The following is a 22863-nucleotide window of genomic DNA, read 5'->3' on the forward strand; positions in this document are numbered from 1 at the left end:
CTCTCTACTATCCTACTCTCTCTTCTGGTCTCTCTCTCTCTCTCTCTCTACTATCCTACTCTCTCTTCTGGTCTCTCTCTCTCTCTACTATCCTACTCTCTCTTCTGGTCTCTCTCTCTCTACTATCCTACTCTCTCTTCTGGTCTCTCTCTCTCTCTCTCTACTATCCTACTCTCTCTTCTGGTCTCTCTCTCTCTACTATCCTACTCTCTCTTCTGGTCTCTTTCTCTCTCTACCATCCTACTCTCTCTTCTGGTCTCTCTCTCTCTCTCTCTCTCTCTCTACTATCCTACTCTCTCTTCTGGTCTCTCTCTCTCTCTCTACTATCCTACTCTCTCTTCTGGTCTCTCTCTCTACTATCCTACTCTCTCTTCTGGTCTCTCTCTCTCTCTACTATCCTACTCTCTCCTCTCTCTGTCACTTTCAGCTTTCTGAGTTTTCTCTGGTTCCTTTTATAGACTGATCAATAGAAAGAGAGCCAGAGAGAGAATGGAGAGAGAGAGAGGGGGGTGGAGAGAGAGGGGGATGGAGAGAGAGGGGGGTGGAGAGAGAGGGGGGTGGAGAGAAAGGGGGATGGAGAGAGGGGGGATGAGAGAGAAGGGGGATGGAGAGAGAGAGAGGGGGATGAGATGGGGGAGGGAGAGAGAGGGGGATGGAGAGGGGAGGGAGGATGGAGAGAAGGGGGATGGAGAGAGGGGAGATGGATAGAGGTATAGTATGCCCTTCATTTTCGGCACCTCTCACAGAAAGCTCATGCCAGTCAGCAGTGAGACAGTTAAACAGTGTGTACGTGTGTGGAGCCAAGTTATCAGAGCTGTTGCAGCTAGCGTCTGCATAGTGCAGGGTTGGAGCGAAGGATGGAGAGAGAGGAAAGAGAGGGAGAGCGACATGGAGAGAGAGAGGAAGAGGAAATGGAAGTATAGTTGTGATGACTGGACATCTGGCGAGGGCACTAGTGTCATTTTCTCCTTCTTCATCTATTCGGTCGTTTCCTCCCTCCCTCCATAACCAAGACAACAACATTACCAAGACAACAACATTACCGAGACAACAACATAACCGAGACAACAACATAACCGAGACAACAACATTACCGAGACAACAACATAACCGAGACAACAACATAACCCAGACAACAACATAACCGAGACAACAACATAACCGAGACAACAACATAACCGAGACAACAACATAACCCAGACAACAACATAACCGAGACAACAACATAACCGAGACAACAACATAACCGAGACAACAACATAACCCAGACAACAACATAACCGAGACAACAACATAACCGAGACAACAACATAATCAAGACAACAACATAACCGAGACAACAACATAACCGAGACAACAACATAACCCAGACAACAACATAACCGAGACAACAACATAACCGAGACAACAACATAATCAAGACAACAACATAACCGAGACAACAACATAACCGAGACAACAACATAACCGAGACAACAACATAACCTAGACAACAACATAATCAAGACACACACACACAACAACATAACCGAGACAACAACATAACCAAGACAACAATATAACCAAGACAACAACATAACCAAGACAACAACATAACCGAAACAACAACATAACCGAGACAACAACATAACTGAGACAACAACATAACCAAGACAACAACATAATCAAGACAACAACATAACCAAGACAACACAAACACATCGATGTCAAACGTCTGTCTGTCTGTCTGTCTGTCTGTCTGTCTGTCTGTCTGTCTGTCTGTCTGTCTGTCTGTCTGTCTGTCTCTGTCTCTGTCTCTCTCTGTTTCTCTCTCTCTGTCTCTCTCTCTCTGTCTCTCTGTCTTTCTCTCTCTCTCTCTGTCTCTCTTCCCGCAGTAAGAGAGTGAGAGAGACCACCCGTTGTCTTCAGTATTACACAACACAGTACATTCCAGTACTGTGTATCTCACTGCTAGATGTCAGTCAGATTGGGATAGGTCTGGGAGAGCGTGGTTGTGTTTAAATAATTCACTCTGTTCGTAGCAGCATGAACATATGACATCTCTGCTGTGGGAAAGTGGGTTTTTATAACAAGCACTTAGAGAGTGTGCGTTTGTACGTTTGTGCGTTTGTGCATGTCTGTGCTAGTGCACTTAGCTCATGATGGATAGATAAGGCAATGAAGGATACTATACTGTATTCAACACACACACACACACACACACACACACACACACACACACACACACACACACACACACACACACACACACACACACACACACACACACACACACACACACACACACACACACACACACACAGCAGCCATGCACTTTTAGGTCATTGGAGGCTTCTGTTTTTTGGTGGTTACCAGATGACCACGCCAGAACTGTTGGGATGGTATATGAGTAATTTATCCTTAATCTAGGGTTACAAGGGATACAAGTTAAGGTTAGGGTCAGGTAAGACTAGATACAAGTTAAGGTTAGGGTCAGAGTAAGACTAGATACAAGTTAAGGTTAGGGTCAGGTAAGACTAGATACAAGTTAAAGGTTAGGGTCAGGGTAAGACTAGATACAAGTTAAAGGTTAGGGTCAGGGTAAGACTAGATACAAGTTAGGGTTAGGGTAAGACTAGATACAAGTTAAGGTTAGGGTCAGGGTAAGACTAGATACAAGTTAAGGTTAGGGTCAGGGTAAGTGGTTAACATCTAAATATTGCACTACTTCTAATGTTTCTACCTGGCCCTTAGTGACCGCAATACCTGGCCCTTAGCGACCCCAATACCTGGCCCTTAGTGACCGCAATACCTGGCCCTTAGCGACCCCATCACCTGGCCCTTAGCGACTGCATTACCTGGCCCTTAGCGACCCCACAACCCGGCCCTTAGCAACTGAATTACCCGGCCCTTAGCGACTGCATTACCTGGCCCTTAGCGACCGCATTACCTGGCCCTTAGCGACCCCATCACCTGGCCCTTAGCGACCCCCCACCTGGCCCTTAGTGACCGCATTACCTGGCCCTTAGTGACCGCATCACCTGGTACTTAGCGATGGCATCACCTGGCCGTTAGCGCCGGCAGCACCTGGCCCTTAGCAACAATGGCACCTGACCCTTATCGACCACATTATGAACAGAGGTTCCCATTAGAACCTTCTCAACACCTGGATGATTGCACACACGCAAACACACACACAGCAAATGTCAGATCTGTGGACTCTGAGTGTTTTGTGAGCCACATGGCTAACTATGTTGTCATTTCTGAGTGAGATTGATATATGTGCAGGGTTTCAATCCAGCCCTGCATTTAATCACACCAGATACCCTTCCTCCAATATGTGAGTATTGGTGACTGTGGCTGATAACTACGTTGTGTACACACACACACACACACACACACACACACACACACACACACACACACACACACACACACACACACACACACACACACACACACACACACACACACACACACACACACACACACACACACACCATGACTATATGTTGTGTGTTGCTGGAGCATCTAAAGTTACATACTCAGGAAATGGACTCTGTCACCCCCCAGGAGACACAGAGAAACACAGATAGAAGAGGTGGGGGGGGGGGGGGAATAATGACTCTAACCTTCACTCTGTCCTGTAATTGTTTTGGGCTTAATGAGGGATTACAACATTATCATTGTGTGTTGATGTGATATTTGAATAATGAGTACCCCTCCTCCCTCCTCCCTCTCTAACATAACACCAGTGTCTGTTGCGGTAATCTCTGGTTTATGAGGGATTACAACATTATCACTCACAGAGATCTATTCTGCCCTACCGAGCAAAAAGCTAATTTGGTCGAAAATAAGTTAATGTAATTTTTTGCTACTTTAAATACATGTTTAAATCATATGGACAAGTATCCTGCCTCTATTGTGTTGCGTTTTTGGAGAAAATGGGGGTCATGTTAGCAGTAACTGGATAAAGTTACTGTGAAACCGAGGTAAATAAAAGCCCTTTTTTCTCAGTTCCACGCTATGAGCAGTTCCTGCCTTTTTGCTTGGTAGGGCAGTATCGCTATTGTTGTGATATGACACTGCAATAGAAGGGAACTTGCTATTTACTTTGTCCCCCCTCCCTCCTAACAGCAGCGTCCCCTCCAGCAGTCCTTCGCTGCCTCTCTGTGTCGTGAGTCCCACTGGAAGTGCCTCTTCTTGACTCTTCTCATGTACGGGTGTTTCGCCATGCTGGGTTGGTGTGCAGTCTGCCGTGTGCCTGTCCTGGGCTCCGGGGAGCACGTGGTCGTCTCGGCTACGGCTGGCACTACCGCCGCCTTCCCTGACTTGCCTCAACTACACCTCGACAGGTTAGTTAGTGTGTGTTACGTTTACGTTAGTCGTCTCCCACTAGCCTAAAAAAAAAAATACAGAAAATCTTCAACAAATGTTCTTCAGGGAATCTACCTTTTCTAATTTAATACCCCCTTTGTGTTTTATGTTAATTTATTCTTCTGGTTTGTTGCTTTGGTTGTTTGTTTATCGCTTTTATTGTGTTATTTTTACTGCTGTAAATAAGTGTTAATGGGGTTTTAAATAAAGTTAAATACACTTTAAATAAAGTTAAATACACTTTACATAAAGTTAAATACACTTTAAATAAAGTTAAATACACTTTACATAAAGTTAAATACACTTTACATAAAGTTAAATACACTTTACATAAAGTTAAATACACTTTACATAAAGTTAAATTCACTTTACATAAAGTTAAATTCTCTTTAAATAAAGTTAAATCCTTTTTAGATAAAGTTAAATACACTTTAAATAAAGTTAAATACACTTTACATAAAGTTAAATACACTTTAAATAAAGTTAAATACACTTTACATAAAGTTAAATACACTTTAAATAAAGTTAAATTCTCTTCAAATAAAGTTAAATACACTTTACATAAAGTTAAATACACTTTAAATAAAGTTAAATACACTTTACATAAAGTTAAATACACTTTACATAAAGTTAAATACACTTTACATAAAGTTAAATACACTTTACATAAAGTTAAATACACTTTACATAAAGTTAAATACACTTTACATAAAGTTAAATTCTCTTTTAAATAAAGTTAAATTCTCTTTTAAATGAAGTTAAATGCACTTTAAATAAAGTTAAATTCTCTTTTAAATAAAGTTACATTCTTTTTTAAATAAAGTTAAATTCAAGTTGAATTGTGTTTGTATCCTCCATCCAGTTCAAGAGGCTCTCTGTACATTCCTAAAAGCCTCTGCATGGTCAATCTGATATCTGCAGTGGCTGTACAGCATTTCCTGCGATACGGCCTCAATCGAAGTCATGGCATTCATACTTCCCGCCCCCACCTACCGTCAACCAATCATGTCAATGCCGGAGCTATACGGAGCCCTCCGCATTGTTACAACATTTGGGCGGCGCACGGCGATGCGGTACAGAGCTCAGTTTGGCCTCTGCGTGCCTCCAGAGGCTCCACAATTCCGTCACACCATCCATATGGAGCCTCCGAACACATTTTCCGGATCAAGCATAAATTATCTTTAACCCTGCTCTACGTGGTGGACCTGTTTTTAAATAAAGTTTGATTGTGTTTGTATGAACATGACCTTTCTCTCTCTCTCTCCCTCCCTCCTCCTCCTCTTTCTCCCCCATCCTCTCTCTCCCTCCCTCCCCCTCCTCTCTCTCCCCCCCTCTCTCCCCCTCCTCTCTCTCTCTCCCTCCCCCCTCCTCTCTCTCTCCCTCTCCTTTCTCTCCCTCCTCTCTCTCCTCCCTCCTCCTCTCTCTCTCTCCCCCCTCCCTCTCTCTCTCTCTCTCCCTCCCCCCTCCTCTCTCTCCCTCCCCCTTCCTCTCTCTCTCTCCCTCCCCCCTCCTCCTCTCTCTCTCTCCCTCCCCCTCCTCCTCTCTCTCCCTCCCCCTCCTCCTCTCTCTCCCTCCCCCCTCCTCCTCTCTCTCCCTCCCTCCTCCTCTCTCTCTCTCCCCCCTCCTCTCTCTCTCTCCCTCCCCTTCCTCCTCTCTCTCCCTCCCCCCTCCTCCTCTCTCTCCCTCCCCTCCCCACTCCTCTCTCTCTCTCCCCCCTCCTCTCTCTCCCTTCCTCCCCCTCCTCTTCTCCCTCCCCCCTCCTCTCTCCCTCCCTCCCTCCCCCTCCTCCTCTCTCTCCCTCCCTCCTCCTCTCTCTCTCCCTCCCCCCTCCTCCTCTCTCTCCCTCCCCCTTCCTCTCTCTCCCTCCCTCCCCCCTCCTCCTCTCTCTCCCTCCCCCCTCCTCCTCTCTCTCCCTCCCCCTCCTCCTCTCTCTCCCTCCCCCCTCCTCTCTCTCTCCCTCCCCCCTCCTCTCTCTCTCCCTCCCCCTCCTCCTCTCTCTCCCTCCCTCCCCCCTCCTCCTCTCTCTCCCTCCCCCCTCCTCCTCTCTCTCCCTCCCCCCTCCTCCTCTCTCTCCCTCCCCCTCCTCCTCTCTCTCCCTCCCCCCCCTCTCTCTCTCTCCCTCCCCCCTCCTCTCTCTCCCTCCCCTCCTCTCTCTCCCTCCCCCCTCCTCTCTCTCCCTCCCCTCTCCTCTCTCTCCCTCCCCCCTCCTCCTCTCTCTCCCTCCCTCCCCCCTCCTCTCTCTCCCTCCCCCCTCCTCTCTCTCCCTCCCCCCTCCTCTCTCTCTCCCTCCCCCCTCCTCCTCTCTCTCCCTCCCCCCTCCTCCTCTCTCTCCCTCCCCCTCCTCCTCTCTCTCCCTCCCCCTCCTCTCTCTCCCTCCCCCTCCTCTCTCTCTCCCTCCCCCTCCTCCTCTCTCTCCCTCCCTCCCCCCTCCTCCTCTCTCTCCCTCCCCCCTCCTCCTCTCTCTCCCTCCCCCCTCCTCCTCTCTCTCCCTCCCCCTCCTCCTCTCTCTCCCTCCCCCCTCCTCTCTCTCTCCCTCCCCCCTCCTCCTCTCTCTCTCTCCCTCCCCCCTCCTCTCTCTCCCTCCCCCCTCCTCTCTCTCCCTCCCCCTCCTCCTCTCTCTCCCTCCCCCTCCTCTCTCTCCCTCCCTCCCCCCTCCTCTCTCTCCCTCCCCCCTCCTCCTCTCTCTCTCCCCCCTCCTCTCTCTCTCTCCCTCCCCCCTCCTCTCTCTCTCCCTCCCCCCTCCTCCTCCTCTCCCCCCCCTCTAACAGCCCATGTTCCAGTGGTTATGTGTATATCCCTCTAGCCTTCCTAGCTATGTTGTACGTGGTGTATCTGGTGGAGTGCTGGCACTGTTACTCCAAGACCGCCATTTTGGCTCACGCGGAGACGGCAGAGGTACGTGACTTTGACTTTGGTTGAGACTCTCATTGTGTGTCCCTATCTTTTGTTATTTTGGGGGAAATCTAATTGGCTTTGGTTAAGTGGGCAAGGGGTGTATAGTAGAGTGAGTTGGGGAGACTGACTGTGTATCCAGGTGAGTTGGGGAGACTGACTGTGTATCCAGGTGAGTTGGGGAGACTGACTGTGTGTTCAGGTGAGGTGGGGAGACTGACTGTGTGTCCAGGTGAGTTGGGGAGACTGACTGTATCCAGGTGAGGTGGGGAGACTGACTGTGTATCCAGGTGAGATGGGGAGACTGACTGTGTGTCCAGGTGAGGTGGGGAGACTGACTGTGTGTCCAGGTGAGTTGGGGAGACTGACTGTATCCAGGTGAGGTGGGGAGACTGACTGTGTATCCAGGTGAGATGGGGAGACTGACTGTGTGTTCAGGTGAGTTGGGGAGACTGACTGTGTATCAAGGTGAGGTGGTGAGACTGACTGTGTATTCAGGTGAGATGGGGAGACTGACTGTGTATCCAGGTGAGTTGGGGAGACTGACTGTGTGTCCAGGTGAGGTGGGGAGACTGACTGTGTGTCCAGGTGAGGTGGGGAGACTGACTGTGTGTCCAGGTGAGTTGGGGAGACTGACTGTGTGTCCAGGTGAGATGGGGAGACTGACTGTGTATCCAGGTGAGGTGGGGAGACTGACTGTGTGTCCAGGTGAGTTGGGGAGACTGACTGTGTGTTCAGGTGAGATGGGGAGACTGACTGTGTATCCAGGTGAGTTGGGGAGACTGACTGTGTGTTCAGGTGAGGTGGGGAGACTGACTGTGTGTCCAGGTGAGTTGGGGAGACTGACTGTGTGTCCAGGTGAGATGGGGAGACTGACTGTGTATCCAGGTGAGGTGGGGAGACTGACTGTGTGTCCAGGTGAGTTGGGGAGACTGACTGTGTGTTCAGGTGAGTTGGGGAGACTGACTGTGTGTTCAGGTGAGTTGGGGAGACTGACTGTGTGTTCAGGTGAGTTGGGGAGACTGACTGTGTGTCCAGGTGAGGTGGGGAGACTGACTGTGTGTCCAGGTGAGGTGGGGAGACTGACTGTGTGTCCAGGTGAGATGGGGAGACTGACTGTATCCAGGTGAGGTGGGGAGACTGACTGTGTGTTCAGGTGAGGTGGGGAGACTGACTGTGTGTTCAGGTGAGTTGAGGAGACTGACTGTATCCAGGTGAGGTGGGGAGACTGACTGTGTATCCAGGTGAGATGGGGAGACTGACTGTGTGTCCAGGTGAGGTGGGGAGACTGACTGTGTGTCCAGGTGAGATGGGGAGACTGACTGTGTGTCCAGGTGAGGTGGGGAGACTGACTGTGTGTCCAGGTGAGATGGGGAGACTGACTGTGTGTCCAGGTGAGGTGGGGAGACTGACTGTGTGTTCAGGTGAGGTGGGGAGACTGACTGTGTGTTCAGGTGAGTTGGGGAGACTGACTGTGTGTCCAGGTGAGTTGGGGAGACTGACTGTGTGTCCAGGTGAGGTGGGGAGACTGACTTGGGGTGTCTAGGTGAGTTGGGGAGACTGACTGTATCCAGGTGAGGTGGGGAGACTGACTGTATCCAGGTGAGATGGGGAGACTGACTGTGTGTTCAGGTGAGATGGGGAGACTGACTCTGTGTCCAGGTGAGGTGGGGAGACTGACTGTGTGTTCAGGTGAGTTGGGGAGACTGACTGTGTATCCAGGTGAGGTGGGGAGACTGACTGTATCCAGGTGAGATGGGGAGACTGACTGTGTATCCAGGTGAGTTGAGGAGACTGACTGTGTGTTCAGGTGAGATGGGGAGACTGACTGTGTGTTCAGGTGAGTTGGGGAGACTGACTGTGTGTCCAGGTGAGGTGGGGAGACTGACTGTATCCAGGTGAGGTGGGGAGACTGACTGTGTATCCAGGTGAGTTGAGGAGACTGACTGTGTATCAAGGTGAGTTGGGGAGACTGACTGTGTATCCAGGTGAGTTGGGGAGACTGACTGTGTGTCCAGGTGAGGTGGGGAGACTGACTGTGTGTCCAGGTGAGGTGGGGAGACTGACTGTGTGTCCAGGTGAGGTGGGGAGACTGACTGTATGTTCAGGTGAGATGGGGAGACTGACTGTGTGTCCAGGTGAGGTGGGGAGACTGACTGTGTGTCCAGGTGAGTTGGGGAGACTGACTGTGTGTCCAGGTGAGGTGGGGAGACTGACTGTGTGTCCAGGTGAGGTGGGGAGACTGACTGTATCCAGGTGAGTTGGGGAGACTGACTGTGTGTCCAGGTGAGGTGGGGAGACTGACTGTGTGTCCAGGTGAGGTGGGGAGACTGACTGTGTGTCCAGGTGAGTTGGGGAGACTGACTGTGTGTCCAGGTGAGGTGGGGAGACTGACTGTGTGTTCAGGTGAGGTGGGGAGACTGACTGTGTGTTCAGGTGAGTTGGGGAGACTGACTGTGTGTTCAGGTGAGGTGGGGAGACTGACTGTATCCAGGTGAGGTGGGGAGACTGACTGTGTGTCCAGGTGAGGTGGGGAGACTGACTGTGTGTCCAGGTGAGTTGGGGAGACTGACTGTGTGTCCAGGTGAGGTGGGGAGACTGACTGTGTGTCCAGGTGAGGTGGGGAGACTGACTGTGTGTCCAGGTGAGTTGGGGAGACTGACTGTATCCAGGTGAGGTGGGGAGACTGACTGTGTGTCCAGGTGAGGTGGGGAGACTGACTGTGTGTTCAGGTGAGGTGGGGAGACTGACTGTGTGTTCAGGTGAGGTGGGGAGACTGACTGTGTGTTCAGGTGAGTTGGGGAGACTGACTGTATCCAGGTGAGTTGAGGAGACTGACTGTGTGTCCAGGTGAGATGGGGAGACTGACTCTGTGTCCAGGTGAGGTGGGGAGACTGACTGTGTGTTCAGGTGAGTTGGGGAGACTGACTGTGTATCCAGGTGAGGTGGGGAGACTGACTGTATCCAGGTGAGGTGGGGAGACTGACTGTGTATCCAGGTGAGTTGAGGAGACTGACTGTGTGTTCAGGTGAGATGGGGAGACTGACTGTGTGTTCAGGTGAGTTGGGGAGACTGACTGTGTGTCCAGGTGAGGTGGGGAGACTGACTGTATCCAGGTGAGGTGGGGAGACTGACTGTGTATCCAGGTGAGTTGAGGAGACTGACTGTGTATCAAGGTGAGTTGGGGAGACTGACTGTGTATCCAGGTGAGTTGGGGAGACTGACTGTGTGTTCAGGTGAGTTGAGGAGACTGACTGTGTGTTCAGGTGAGTTGAGGAGACTGACTGTATCCAGGTGAGGTGGGGAGACTGACTGTGTGTCCAGGTGAGGTGGGGAGACTGACTGTGTGTCCAGGTGAGGTGGGGAGACTGACTGTGTGTTCAGGTGAGGTGGGGAGACTGACTGTATGTTCAGGTGAGATGGGGAGACTGACTGTGTGTCCAGGTGAGGTGGGGAGACTGACTGTGTGTCCAGGTGAGTTGGGGAGACTGACTGTGTGTCCAGGTGAGGTGGGGAGACTGACTGTGTGTCCAGGTGAGTTGGGGAGACTGACTGTGTGTCCAGGTGAGGTGGGGAGACTGACTGTGTGTCCAGGTGAGGTGGGGAGACTGACTGTGTGTCCAGGTGAGTTGGGGAGACTGACTGTGTGTCCAGGTGAGGTGGGGAGACTGACTGTGTGTTCAGGTGAGGTGGGGAGACTGACTGTGTGTTCAGGTGAGTTGGGGAGACTGACTGTGTGTTCAGGTGAGGTGGGGAGACTGACTGTATCCAGGTGAGGTGGGGAGACTGACTGTGTGTCCAGGTGAGGTGGGGAGACTGACTGTGTGTCCAGGTGAGGTGGGGAGACTGACTGTGTGTCCAGGTGAGTTGGGGAGACTGACTGTGTGTCCAGGTGAGGTGGGGAGACTGACTGTGTGTCCAGGTGAGGTGGGGAGACTGACTGTGTGTCCAGGTGAGTTGGGGAGACTGACTGTATCCAGGTGAGGTGGGGAGACTGACTGTGTGTCCAGGTGAGGTGGGGAGACTGACTGTGTGTCCAGGTGAGGTGGGGAGACTGACTGTGTGTCCAGGTGAGGTGGGGAGACTGACTGTGTGTCCAGGTGAGTTGGGGAGACTGACTGTGTGTCCAGGTGAGGTGGGGAGACTGACTGTGTGTCCAGGTGAGGTGGGGAGACTGACTGTGTGTCCAGGTGAGTTGGGGAGACTGACTGTATCCAGGTGAGGTGGGGAGACTGACTGTGTGTCCAGGTGAGGTGGGGAGACTGACTGTGTGTTCAGGTGAGGTGGGGAGACTGACTGTGTGTCCAGGTGAGATGGGGAGACTGACTGTATCCAGGTGAGTTGAGGAGACTGACTGTGTGTCCAGGTGAGTTGGGGAGACTGACTGTATCCAGGTGAGGTGGGGAGACTGACTGTATCCAGGTGAGGTGGGGAGACTGACTGTATCCAGGTGAGGTGGGGAGACTGACTGTATCCAGGTGAGGTGGGGAGACTGACTGTATCCAGGTGAGGTGGGGAGACTGACTGTATGTCCAGGTGAGGTGGGGAGACTGACTGTGTGTCCAGGTGAGGTGGGGAGACTGACTGTGTGTCCAGGTGAGATGGGGAGACTGACTGTGTGTCCAGGTGAGATGGGGAGACTGACTGTGTGTCCAGGTGAGATGGGGAGACTGACTGTGTGTCCAGGTGAGATGGGGAGACTGACTGTATCCAGGTGAGATGGGGAGACTGACTGTGTGTCCAGGTGAGTTGGGGAGACTGACTGTGTGTCCAGGTGAGATGGGGAGACTGACTGTGTGTCCAGGTGAGGTGGGGAGACTGACTGTGTGTCCAGGTGAGGTGGGGAGACTGACTGTGTGTCCAGGTGAGATGGGGAGACTGACTGTGTGTCCAGGTGAGATGGGGAGACTGACTGTGTGTCCAGGTGAGTTGGGGAGACTGACTGTGTGTCCAGGTGAGGTGGGGAGACTGACTGTGTGTCCAGGTGAGGTGGGGAGACTGACTGTGTGTCCAGGTGAGATGGGGAGACTGACTGTGTGTCCAGGTGAGGTGGGGAGACTGACTGTGTGTCCAGGTGAGATGGGGAGACTGACTGTGTGTCCAGGTGAGATGGGGAGACTGACTGTATCCAGGTGAGGTGGGGAGACTGACTGTGTGTCCAGGTGAGGTGGGGAGACTGACTGTGTGTCCAGGTGAGATGGGGAGACTGACTGTATCCAGGTGAGGTGGGGAGACTGACTGTGTGTCCAGGTGAGGTGGGGAGACTGACTGTGTGTCCAGGTGAGATGGGGAGACTGACTGTATCCAGGTGAGGTGGGGAGACTGACTGTGTATCCAGGTGAGGTGGGGAGACTGACTGTGTGTCCAGGTGAGGTGGGGAGACTGACTGTATCCAGGTGAGGTGGGGAGACTGACTGTGTGTCCAGGTGAGGTGGGGAGACTGACTGTGTGTCCAGGTGAGATGGGGAGACTGACTGTGTGTCCAGGTGAGTTGGGGAGACTGACTGTGTGTCCAGGTGAGTTGGGGAGACTGACTGTGTATCCAGGTGAGATGGGGAGACTGACTGTGTATCCAGGTGAGTTGGGGAGACTGACTGTGTGTGTGTGTGTGTGTGTGTGTGTGTGTGTGTGTGTGTGTGTGTGTGTGTGTGTGTGTGTGTGTGTGTGTGTGTGTGTGTGTGTGTGTGTCCCCAGGTGTATGAGCGTGTCACAAAGCTTCAGCAGGCCACTCCCTGTATCTGGTGGAAGGCCATCAGTTACCACTACGTCAGACGGACCAGACAGGTGACCAGGTATCGCAACGGAGACGCTTATACCACTACACAGGTAAGGACACACACACACACACACACACACACACACACACACACACACACACACACACACACACACACACACACACACACACACACACACACACACACACACACACACACACACAGGTTAGCAGGAAGTCGTGAAAACCCACACCTCCAGCTCTGAGTTCAATTACACTACAACATTACTACGGTAACCTGTCTCTCTCTACCCCCTCTATATTACCCCTGTAACCTGTCTCTCTCTACCCCCTACAATATTTCCCCTGTAACCTGTCTCTCTCTACCCCCTACAATATTTCCCCTGTAACCTGTCTCTCTCTACCCCCTACAATATTACCCCTGTAACCTGTCTCTCTCTACCCCTCTACATTACCCCTGTAACCTGTCTCTCTCTCCCCTACAATATTACCCCTGTAACCTGTCTCTCTCTACCCCTCTATATTACTCCTGTAACCTGTCTCTCTCTATAACCCCTCTATATTACCCCTGTAACCTGTCTCTCTCTCCCCCCTCTATATTACCCCTGTAACCTGTCTCTCTCTACCCCCTCTATATTACCCCTGTAACCTGTCTCTCTACCCCTCTACATTACCCCTGTAACCTGTCTCTCTCTCCCCTACAATATTTCCCCTGTAACCTGTCTCTCTCTACCCCCTCTATATTTCCCCTGTAACCTGTCTCTCTCTACCCCTACAATATTACCCCTGTAACCTGTCTCTCTACCCCCTCTACATTACCCCTGTAACCTGTCTCTCTCTACCCCTCTATATTACCCCTGTAACCTGTCTCTCTCTACCCCCTACAATATTACCCCTGTAACCTGTCTCTCTCTACCCCCTACAATATTACTACGGTAACCTGTCTCTCTCTACCCCCTACAATATTTCCCCTGTAACCTGTCTCTCTCTACCCCCTCTATATTACCCCTGTAACCTGTCTCTCTCTACCCCCTCTACATTACCCCTGTAACCTGTCTCTCTCTGTAACCCCTCTACATTACCCCTGTAACCTGTCTCTCTCTACCCCCTACAATATTTCCCCTGTAACCTGTCTCTCTCTACCCCCTACAATATTTCCCCTGTAACCTGTCTCTCTCTACCCCCTACAATATTACCCCTGTAACCTGTCTCTCTCTACCCCCTCTACATTACCCCTGTAACCTGTCTCTCTCTACCCCTCTATATTACCCCTGTAACCTGTCTCTCTCTACCCCCTACAATATTACCCCTGTAACCTGTCTCTCTCTACCCCCTACAATATTACTACGGTAACCTGTCTCTCTCTACCCCCTACAATATTTCCCCTGTAACCTGTCTCTCTCTACCCCCTCTATATTACCCCTGTAACCTGTCTCTCTCTACCCCCTCTACATTACCCCTGTAACCTGTCTCTCTCTGTAACCCCTCTACATTACCCCTGTAACCTGTCTCTCTCTACCCCCTACAATATTTCCCCTGTAACCTGTCTCTCTCTACCCCCTACAATATTTCCCCTGTAACCTGTCTCTCTCTACCCCCTACAATATTATCCCTGTTAACCTGTCTCTCTGTAACCCCTCTACATTACCCCTGTAACCCGTCTCTCTATAACCCCTCTACATTACCCCTGTAACCCGTCTCTCTCTACCCCCTACAATATTACTACGGTAACCTGTCTCTCTCTACCCCCTACAATATTTCCCCTGTAACCTGTCTCTCTGTAACCCCTCTACATTACCCCTGTAACCCGTCTCTCTGTAACCCCTCTACATTAACCATGTCCCTCTATAACCCCTCTACATTACCCCTGTAACCTGTCCCTCTATAACCCCTCTACATTACCCCTGTAACCCGTCTCTCTGTAACCCCTCTACATTACCCCTGTAACCTATCTCTCTATAACCCTTCTATATTACCCCTGTAACCTGTCTCTCTCTATCCCCTCTACATTACCCCTGTAACCCATCTCTCTGTAACCCCTCTACATTACCCCTGTAACTTGTCCCTCTGTCACAGGTGTATCATGAGAGGGTTAACACCCACGCCTCCAGCTCTGAGTTTGACTACGGTCGCCACGGGGTGAAAGACGTCTCCAAGGAGGTCCAGGGACTTCAGGAGCACCCGGCTGTCAGGCTACGCTTCACCAAGTGTTTCAGGTGAACACGCACATTTGGAATTCTAGATATTCATTTACAAAGCATTGTTGAAAATTCAGAAAAATATACTTTTCTTGTGAGTTGAGTTTCCCACCCGGGGGGAGGGAGAGAGAGGAATGGGGAGGGAGAGAGGGAGAGAGAGGATGGGGGAGGGAGAGAGAGAGACTGATTTCTGCTCCTGGAAAAGCGCTATGAAATCCAATCCGTCAGTGAATCAATCAGTGAATCAATTGTTCCTCCGTTTCAGTTTCGCCAGCGCCCGTGCGGAGGCGGCATACCTCACCCAGCGAGCACACTTCTTCGGAGACAACGAGGGTCTGGACGATTACATGGAAGCGCGGGAGGGGATGCATCTAAAGAACGTTGATTTCCGGGAGCATATCCTGGCGTTCCCGGACCCGACCCGGCAACCGTGGTATTCCCGACCCCGGGTCTTCTGGCTAGCCTCAGTGTTCCTCTTCTCCTGGCCGCTCCGGGTCGTGTCGGAATACCGCACGGCGTACGTACACTACCACGTGGAGAAACTGTTCGGAGAGGAGACGATCCGTGAGGACGGCGTAAGGGACGGAGTGACGGAGAACGGTGGAACGACGGGAGGAGAGAGGAGTGTCAACGGCGGGTCGAGTTACCGAGCGATATCGCGGGTGAACACGGTGGATATGACGGAGCTGGAGTGGCACATTCGCTGTAATCAGCAAATGGTTCCTTCATATTCCGAAGCTCTTCTCATGGACTTGGAGAGAGAGAGTAATGGAGGAGTTAGTGGAACAGGAGGAACTAACACCACCCCCTCCACACCCGGAGCTCCAGGCTCAGACCCCATCCAGGGGGGCATCCCAGCTGGTATGGCCCACCCAGTGGCCTTCTCTTCGGCTTACGTCCTCCAGAGCTGCCCCCGGTGCCGGAGAACCACGTCCAGCTCCAGCCTACCGTCCAGGCTAAGGGCCCCGACAGGGAATCAAGCTCTACTGAACGGCACGGTGGCTGAGATGAGGGCGAACGGCGTAGGCGGTGGCGGGGGAGGGCAGGGAGGAGGGGGAGGGCAGGGGGGAGGAGGAGGAGGGGGGAGGTTAGTATTGAGTCGTAGTGGGTTCTCTCTAGGGAGACTAGGGGGAACACGGCCGAGACCGGCGAGTCTGCTTCACTCTCGTAGTATGGGGGGAGGAGTGGGAGGAGGACGTGGGGAGGACGGAGTAGGAGGAGGGTTTCTGGGGTTAGGGTCCCGGCAGGGTCAGGAAAATGAGGAGAATAGAGGAGTGCTGGAAGGAGAGAGAGATGAAGAACAGGAGGAGGAGGAGCGAGATGAGGAAGCAGAGCAGGAGGGAGGAAGAGGAGAGGTGGATGAGGGAGTGAGGGAGGGAGAGAGAGATAGACCTCCGTCTTATCACGATGCGTTTTTCTTCCCGGTGTTGATCGTACACGGAGAGGAGAGTTGCCACGGTGGAGATGATGTGATGGACACAATAGTAAACTAACAGAAAACAAAGAGATTAAAAGAAGAGATCACATTTAAATAGAGTGGTTGTCATGGTCTGGCAGAGGAATGAAGGGAGACAATGAGTACAGGACAAGAAAGAGGGGGATGGGGGATGTTGGAAAGAGAGGGATAATATGACAGAGATCTGATAATATGACAGATAGAGAGGGAGGTCTGATAATATGACAGAGATAGAGAGATGTCTGATAATATGACAGAGATAGAGGTCTGATAATATGACAGATAGAGAGGGAGGTCTGATAATATGACAGAGATAGAGAGAGGTCTGATAATATGACAGAGATAGTGAGAGGTCTGATAATATGACAGAGATAGAGAGAGGTCTGATAATATGACAGAGATAGAGAGAGGTCTGATAATATGACAGAGATAGAGAGAGAGGTCTGATAATATGACAGAGATAGAGAGAGGTCTGATAATATGACAGAGATAGAGAGAGGTCTGATAATATGACAGAGATAGAGAGAGGTCTGGTAATATGACAGAGATAGTGAGGGAGGTCTGATAATATGGCAGAGATAGTGAGGGAGGTCTGATCATTTGACAGAGATAGAGAGAGGTCTGATAATATGACAGAGATAGAGAGAGGTCTGGTAATATGACAGAGATAGTGAGGGAGGTCTGATAATATGGCAGAGATAGTGAGGGAGGTCTGATCATTTGACAGAGATAGAGAAATGCAGACCAAAAGACTTGCAGAAAAGGACCAAAATAGTATGAGGGAGAGAAATAGAGAGAGGGAGAGAGAGAGAGAGGAAGAGGGAGAGAGGGAGAGAGAGAGAGAGAGAGTAGTTTTAAATGGAGGGTAGTTTTAAATGGAGGGTAGTTTTAAATGGAGGGTAGTTTTAAATGGGGGCAATAGACTGAACATTGGAATGTTTTCCAGATACAATATCTATGCAAGGATATTGTTCGAGTATGTTGTTTTCCAGATTTCAAGGACACTGTAGGAGACAGATACTGTAGGAGACAGGTACTGTAGGACACAGGTACTGTAGGACACAGGTACTGTAGGACACAGATACTGTAGGAGACAGATACTGTAGGAGACAGATACTGTAGGAGACAGATACTGTAGGAGACAGATACTGTAGGACACAGATACTGTAGGAGACAGACACTGTAGGAGACAGATACTGTAGGAGACAGACACTGTAGGAGACAGGTACTGTAGGACACAGGTACTGTAGGACACAGGTACTGTAGGACACAGGTACTGTAGGAGACAGACACTGTAGGAGACAGACACTGTAGGAGACAGACACTGTAGGAGACAGATACTGTAGGAGACAGATACTGTAGGAGACAGACACTGTAGGAGACAGATACTGTAGGAGACAGATACTGTAGGAGACAGATACTGTAGGAGACAGACACTGTAGGAGACAGATACTGTAGGAGACAGGTACTGTAGGAGACAGGTACTGTAGGAGACAGGTACTGTAGGAGACAGATACTGTAGGAGACAGATACTGTAGGAGACAGATACTGTAGGAGACAGATACTGTAGGAGACAGGTACTGTAGGAGACAGATACTGTAGGACACAGGTACTGTAGGAGACAGATACTGTAGGAGACAGATACTGTAGGAGACAGATACTGTAGGAGTATGTGACTGTATAAAAAGATGGCTGTTTCCCAAGTGACACCCTGGTCCATATTTTAGTGACCGGAAAACTTTCTCTGAAATAGGTCAACCAGAGGGCTGGTAAATATGTTTGCGGGGTACGGAATGTCGCCATCAGCGACGGGACATCGGACGCCACCACTTAGGATCTCCTCTTTTTTTGAGACAGAGGAGAAGAGGAGGGGGGGGGGGGGGGAGACAAAACAGAGCATGTCTATTCCTCTTTTTATCTTGTCTTCCACGGAACAGATGGAGAACGAGAGTTCCATTCTCCACCTTGTGAAGGAGAGGGATAGATGGAACATTCTGGAAACAGCTCAACATGCTATGGACAGACATGGACACAGAGCATCCAATCATCTGAGAGTGCCACCATGAACCAGATCTTCTATAAACTGTGTGTGTGTGTGTGTGTGTGTGTGTGTGTGTGTGTGTGTGTGTGTGTGTGTGTGTGTGTGTGTGTGTGTGTGTGTGTGTGTGTGTGTGTGTGTGTGTGTGTGTGTGTGTGTGTGTGTGTGTGTGTGTTCACAGTCACCTCTACAGATAGGAGGCTATCTATTTTCCATCACACTGGAACCCTGTCTTCTTCAGCACAGCAAAACAAAATGGAGGATATCTGATCCTTCCTCTCTGACCTCCTATAGCCTCGTTATCACTATCTGCCTGCTTGGCGTCTCACATTACACCCTATTCCCTGAGTAGTGCACTACTTTTGACCAGAGGCTCTATGGGACAGCCCTATGTGTATGTATACTGCCCCTTATATGGTATGTGGCCCCGGTCAAAAGTAGGGCACTATATTGGGAATAGGGCACCATCACTCACTGCGCTGTCTGCATCAGAGTTCGAGGTGAGGAACTGGGCTTGAGTTACAAGCCGCTCCCCCCTTTCTCTCTCTCCAACCTCCCCGTGACAGTAATCAAATGGATCTATGGTTGAATTACTGGATCCTCGTGGTTTTTATGACGATCTGAGGTGGTCCTGGTGCACGGGCTGTGATCCTAGCCCCACCAATGTTTAGCCAATGAGAGAGAGAGAGAGAATTATATTCTACTAAATGACAAACTTGACCACAAACAGAGGATGACCTGGTTTTTCAGCGTGTGGTCCTTGCTCACAAACACTGCCCTGACTGAGTCTTCCCCTTGATTTGGTGTCGTTATATTCACACGTCGCCTCTGTCTTTTTCTGAGAACAGTGGCAAGATAAATCACACACACATATACGTGCATTCCCATGAGATCACCACTTGGCCACGTACACTGGTCGCCACGTTCGCTGGTCGCCACGTACGCTGGTCGCCACGTACGCTGGTCGCCACGTACGCTGGTCGCCACGTACGCTGGTCGCCACGTACGCTGGTCGCCACGTACGCTGGTCGCCACGTACACTGGTCGCCACGTACATGTGCAGGCAACATTGGTTCCATTTTGTCGCTGTGTTGTCATCGCTACGCTGTCGGAATGTCTTTGTATTGCAGCACGAATGTTGACAGGTTGACAATGATAATTATATTATTACTACGATGAAGACCATCTTCGAATCACACCCTATTCCCTAGACAAATAGGGCACTACTTTTTGGCCAGGGTGGCACCCTGTTCCCAAGGCTTCTGAAGTTTTCTAATTTTCACTTTGAAATCTAAGACTTGATTTTTTTTCCCCTTACGAAAATGTTTTAACAACCCTTTACAAAAATTTCCATTAATTATAATCCACAAGGATTATTTTCCTGTTGTAGCAAACTGGCTCAAATTAAGATGCAACATCTGTATTCCTCATCTAGGGCCAAAAATAGTGGGCTACATAAGGAATAGGGTATAGGGTACCATTGACGTAGTTTTTGTAATGTCTCCGATGGGTTTATGACACTGTATCCAGTAAGACTCTCCGGTCATCGTAACAGTCCAGTGCTGTACACATCACTATTTTGTGAGGTGTGTCAGTTCAGAGGGGAGAAGGGGGCCATTTGCAGTTCTGAGGGGAGAAGGGGGCCATTTGCAGTTCTGAGGGGAGAAGGGGGCCATTTGCAGTTCTGAGGGGAGAAGGGGGCCATTTGCAGTTCTGAGGGGAGAAGGGGGCCATTTGCAGTTCAGAGGGGAGAAGGGGGCCAATTGCAGTTATGGCCGAAAGAGTTTGGGCAACTTGGATGAACATTTTGATTTTTAAAACGGGCACCGTGTCAGACCCAAAAAGCGGCAAGTCAAAAAACGATTCCTCCTGATATTTTAAACGGTTATTATTCTGCTCTGCTCTATATAGGATACTATTAATGATATTACTTCTACTACTGGTCATTACCATCCTGGATATTACTTCTACTACTGGTCATTACCATCCTGGATATTACTTCTACTACTGGTCATTACCATCCTGGATATTACTTCTACTACTGGTCAGTACCATCCTGGATATTACTTCTACTACTGGTCATTACCATCCTGGATATTACTTCTACTACTGGTCATTACCATCCTGGATATTACTTCTACTACTGGTCATTACCATCCTGGATATTACTTCTACTACTGGTCATTACCATCCTGGATATTACTTCTACTACTGGTCATTACCATCCTGGATATTACTACTACTACTGGTCATTACCATCCTGGATATTACTTCTACTACTGGTCATTACCATCATGGAATACAGGGGACAGACAGATTATGATCTGTGTTTTAAAATGACAGATTATTTTGACCAGGTTGGTTTCCACTAATCTCCAAGCCAGATCTTGTGTGTGCTGACCAGCTAGTCGGTTTGGGTAAATGTCTTTCATGACTCACGAGACATCAGGTTACTACTGATCTAAGTAATATAAAATGGCTGAAATTAAATCGCCAGCAGCAGCTTTTCCTATGGAATGAATGGATGGTCTAACACAGCAATACAGTATTTACTTTAATACCCACCGGTATCAACACTTATATTCACACTAACTAAAGTAAAACTCTTCTATATATTTCTGATAAAAAAATGTAATTTCATGAATATGCTACTATACCTCTGATGGTGATGATGTATGTGGTACTGCTGATAACGATGTCAACGATGTTGGTGATGACAACGATGTTGGTGATGTCACCACGATGTAGGTGATGTCACCACGATGTTGGTGATGTCAACGATGTTGGTGATGTCTGTGATGTTGGTGATGACAACGATGTCGGTGATGTCAACGATGTCGGTGATGTCAACGATGTCGGTGATGTCAACGATGTCGGTGATGTCAACGATGTCGGTGATGACAACGATGTCGGTGATGACAACGATGTCGGTGATGTCACCACGATGTCGGTGATGTCAACGATGTCGGTGATGACAACGATGTCGGTGATGACAACGATGTTGGTGGTACTGCTGATAACGACGACTGTTACCAATAATAAAGTCAACCTGCTTGATATACCAGGATATAATTGCTTTGCCTTGTGGTTATTCACAAATCAAATAAAACTTTATTAGTCACATGCGCTGAATACAACAACTGTAGACTTTACTGTGAAATGCTTACTGACAAGCCCTTAACCAACAGTGCAGTTCAAAAAGAAGAGAATATTTATCAAGTAGGCTATAATAAAAAGTAACACAATAAGAATAACGAGGCTGTATACCGGGGGGCACCGGTACCGAGTCAGTGTGCAGGGGTACAGGCTAGTTGAGGTAATCTGTACATGTACAGTTGAAGTCGGAAGTTTACATACACTTGGGTTGGAGTCATTGAAACTCGGTTTTCAACCACTCCACAAATTTCTTGTTAACAAACTATAGTTTTGGCAAGTCGGTTAGGACATCTACTTTGTGCATGACACAAGTCATTTTTCCAACAATTGTTTATAGACAGATTATTTCACTTATAATTCACTGTATCACAATTCCGGTTGGTCAGAAGTTTACATACACTAAGTTGACTGTGCCTTTAAACAGCTTAGAAAATTCCAGAAAATGATGTCATGGCTTTAGAAGCTTCTGATAGGCTAATTGACATAATTTGAGTCAATTGGAGGTGTACCTGTGGATGTATTTCAAGGCCTACCTTCAAACCCAGTGCCTCTTTGCTTGACATCATGGGAAAATCAAAAGAAATCAGCCAAGACCTCAAATATTGTAGACCTCAACGAGTCTGGTTCATTCTTGGGAGCAATTTCCAAACGCCTGAAGGTACCACGTTCATCTGTACAAACAATAGTACGCAAGTATAAACACATGGGACCACGCAGCCGCCATACCGCTCAGGAAGGAGATGCGTTCTGTCCCCTAGAGATGAACGTAATTTTGTGCGAAAAGTACAAATCAATCCCAGAACAACAGCAAAGGACCTTGTGAAGATGCTGGAAAAAACAGGTACAAAAGTATCTATATCCACAGTAAAACGAGTCCTATATCGACATAACCTGAAACGCCGCTCAGCAAGGAAGAAGCCACTGCTCCAAAACCGCCATAAAAAAGTCAGACTACGGTTTGCAACTGCACATGGGGACAAAGATCGTACTTCTTGGAGAAATGTCCTCTGGTCTGATGAAACAAAAATAG

General features: G+C 49.6%; 1 protein-coding gene across 1 annotated transcript in view; it reads left to right on the forward strand.

Annotated features, from left to right (window-relative positions):
• LOC139534723 (transmembrane protein 151A-like) overlaps positions 1-21749 on the forward strand; it is a 27818-nt gene extending 6069 nt beyond the window's left edge. Inside the window, exons 2-6 of the mRNA XM_071334121.1 lie at positions 4117-4334; positions 7125-7251; positions 12943-13074; positions 15062-15201; positions 15449-21749. Coding sequence (XP_071190222.1) covers positions 4117-4334; positions 7125-7251; positions 12943-13074; positions 15062-15201; positions 15449-16676 — 1845 coding nt within the window. The 3' untranslated portion in view covers positions 16677-21749. The remainder of the gene's footprint in view (positions 1-4116; positions 4335-7124; positions 7252-12942; positions 13075-15061; positions 15202-15448) is intronic.
• The last annotated feature ends 1114 nt before the right edge of the window (positions 21750-22863 follow it).

The sequence above is a fragment of the Salvelinus alpinus genome, chromosome 11 (assembly GCF_045679555.1).
Source record: "Salvelinus alpinus chromosome 11, SLU_Salpinus.1, whole genome shotgun sequence".
Taxonomy (NCBI): Eukaryota; Metazoa; Chordata; class Actinopteri; order Salmoniformes; family Salmonidae; genus Salvelinus; species Salvelinus alpinus.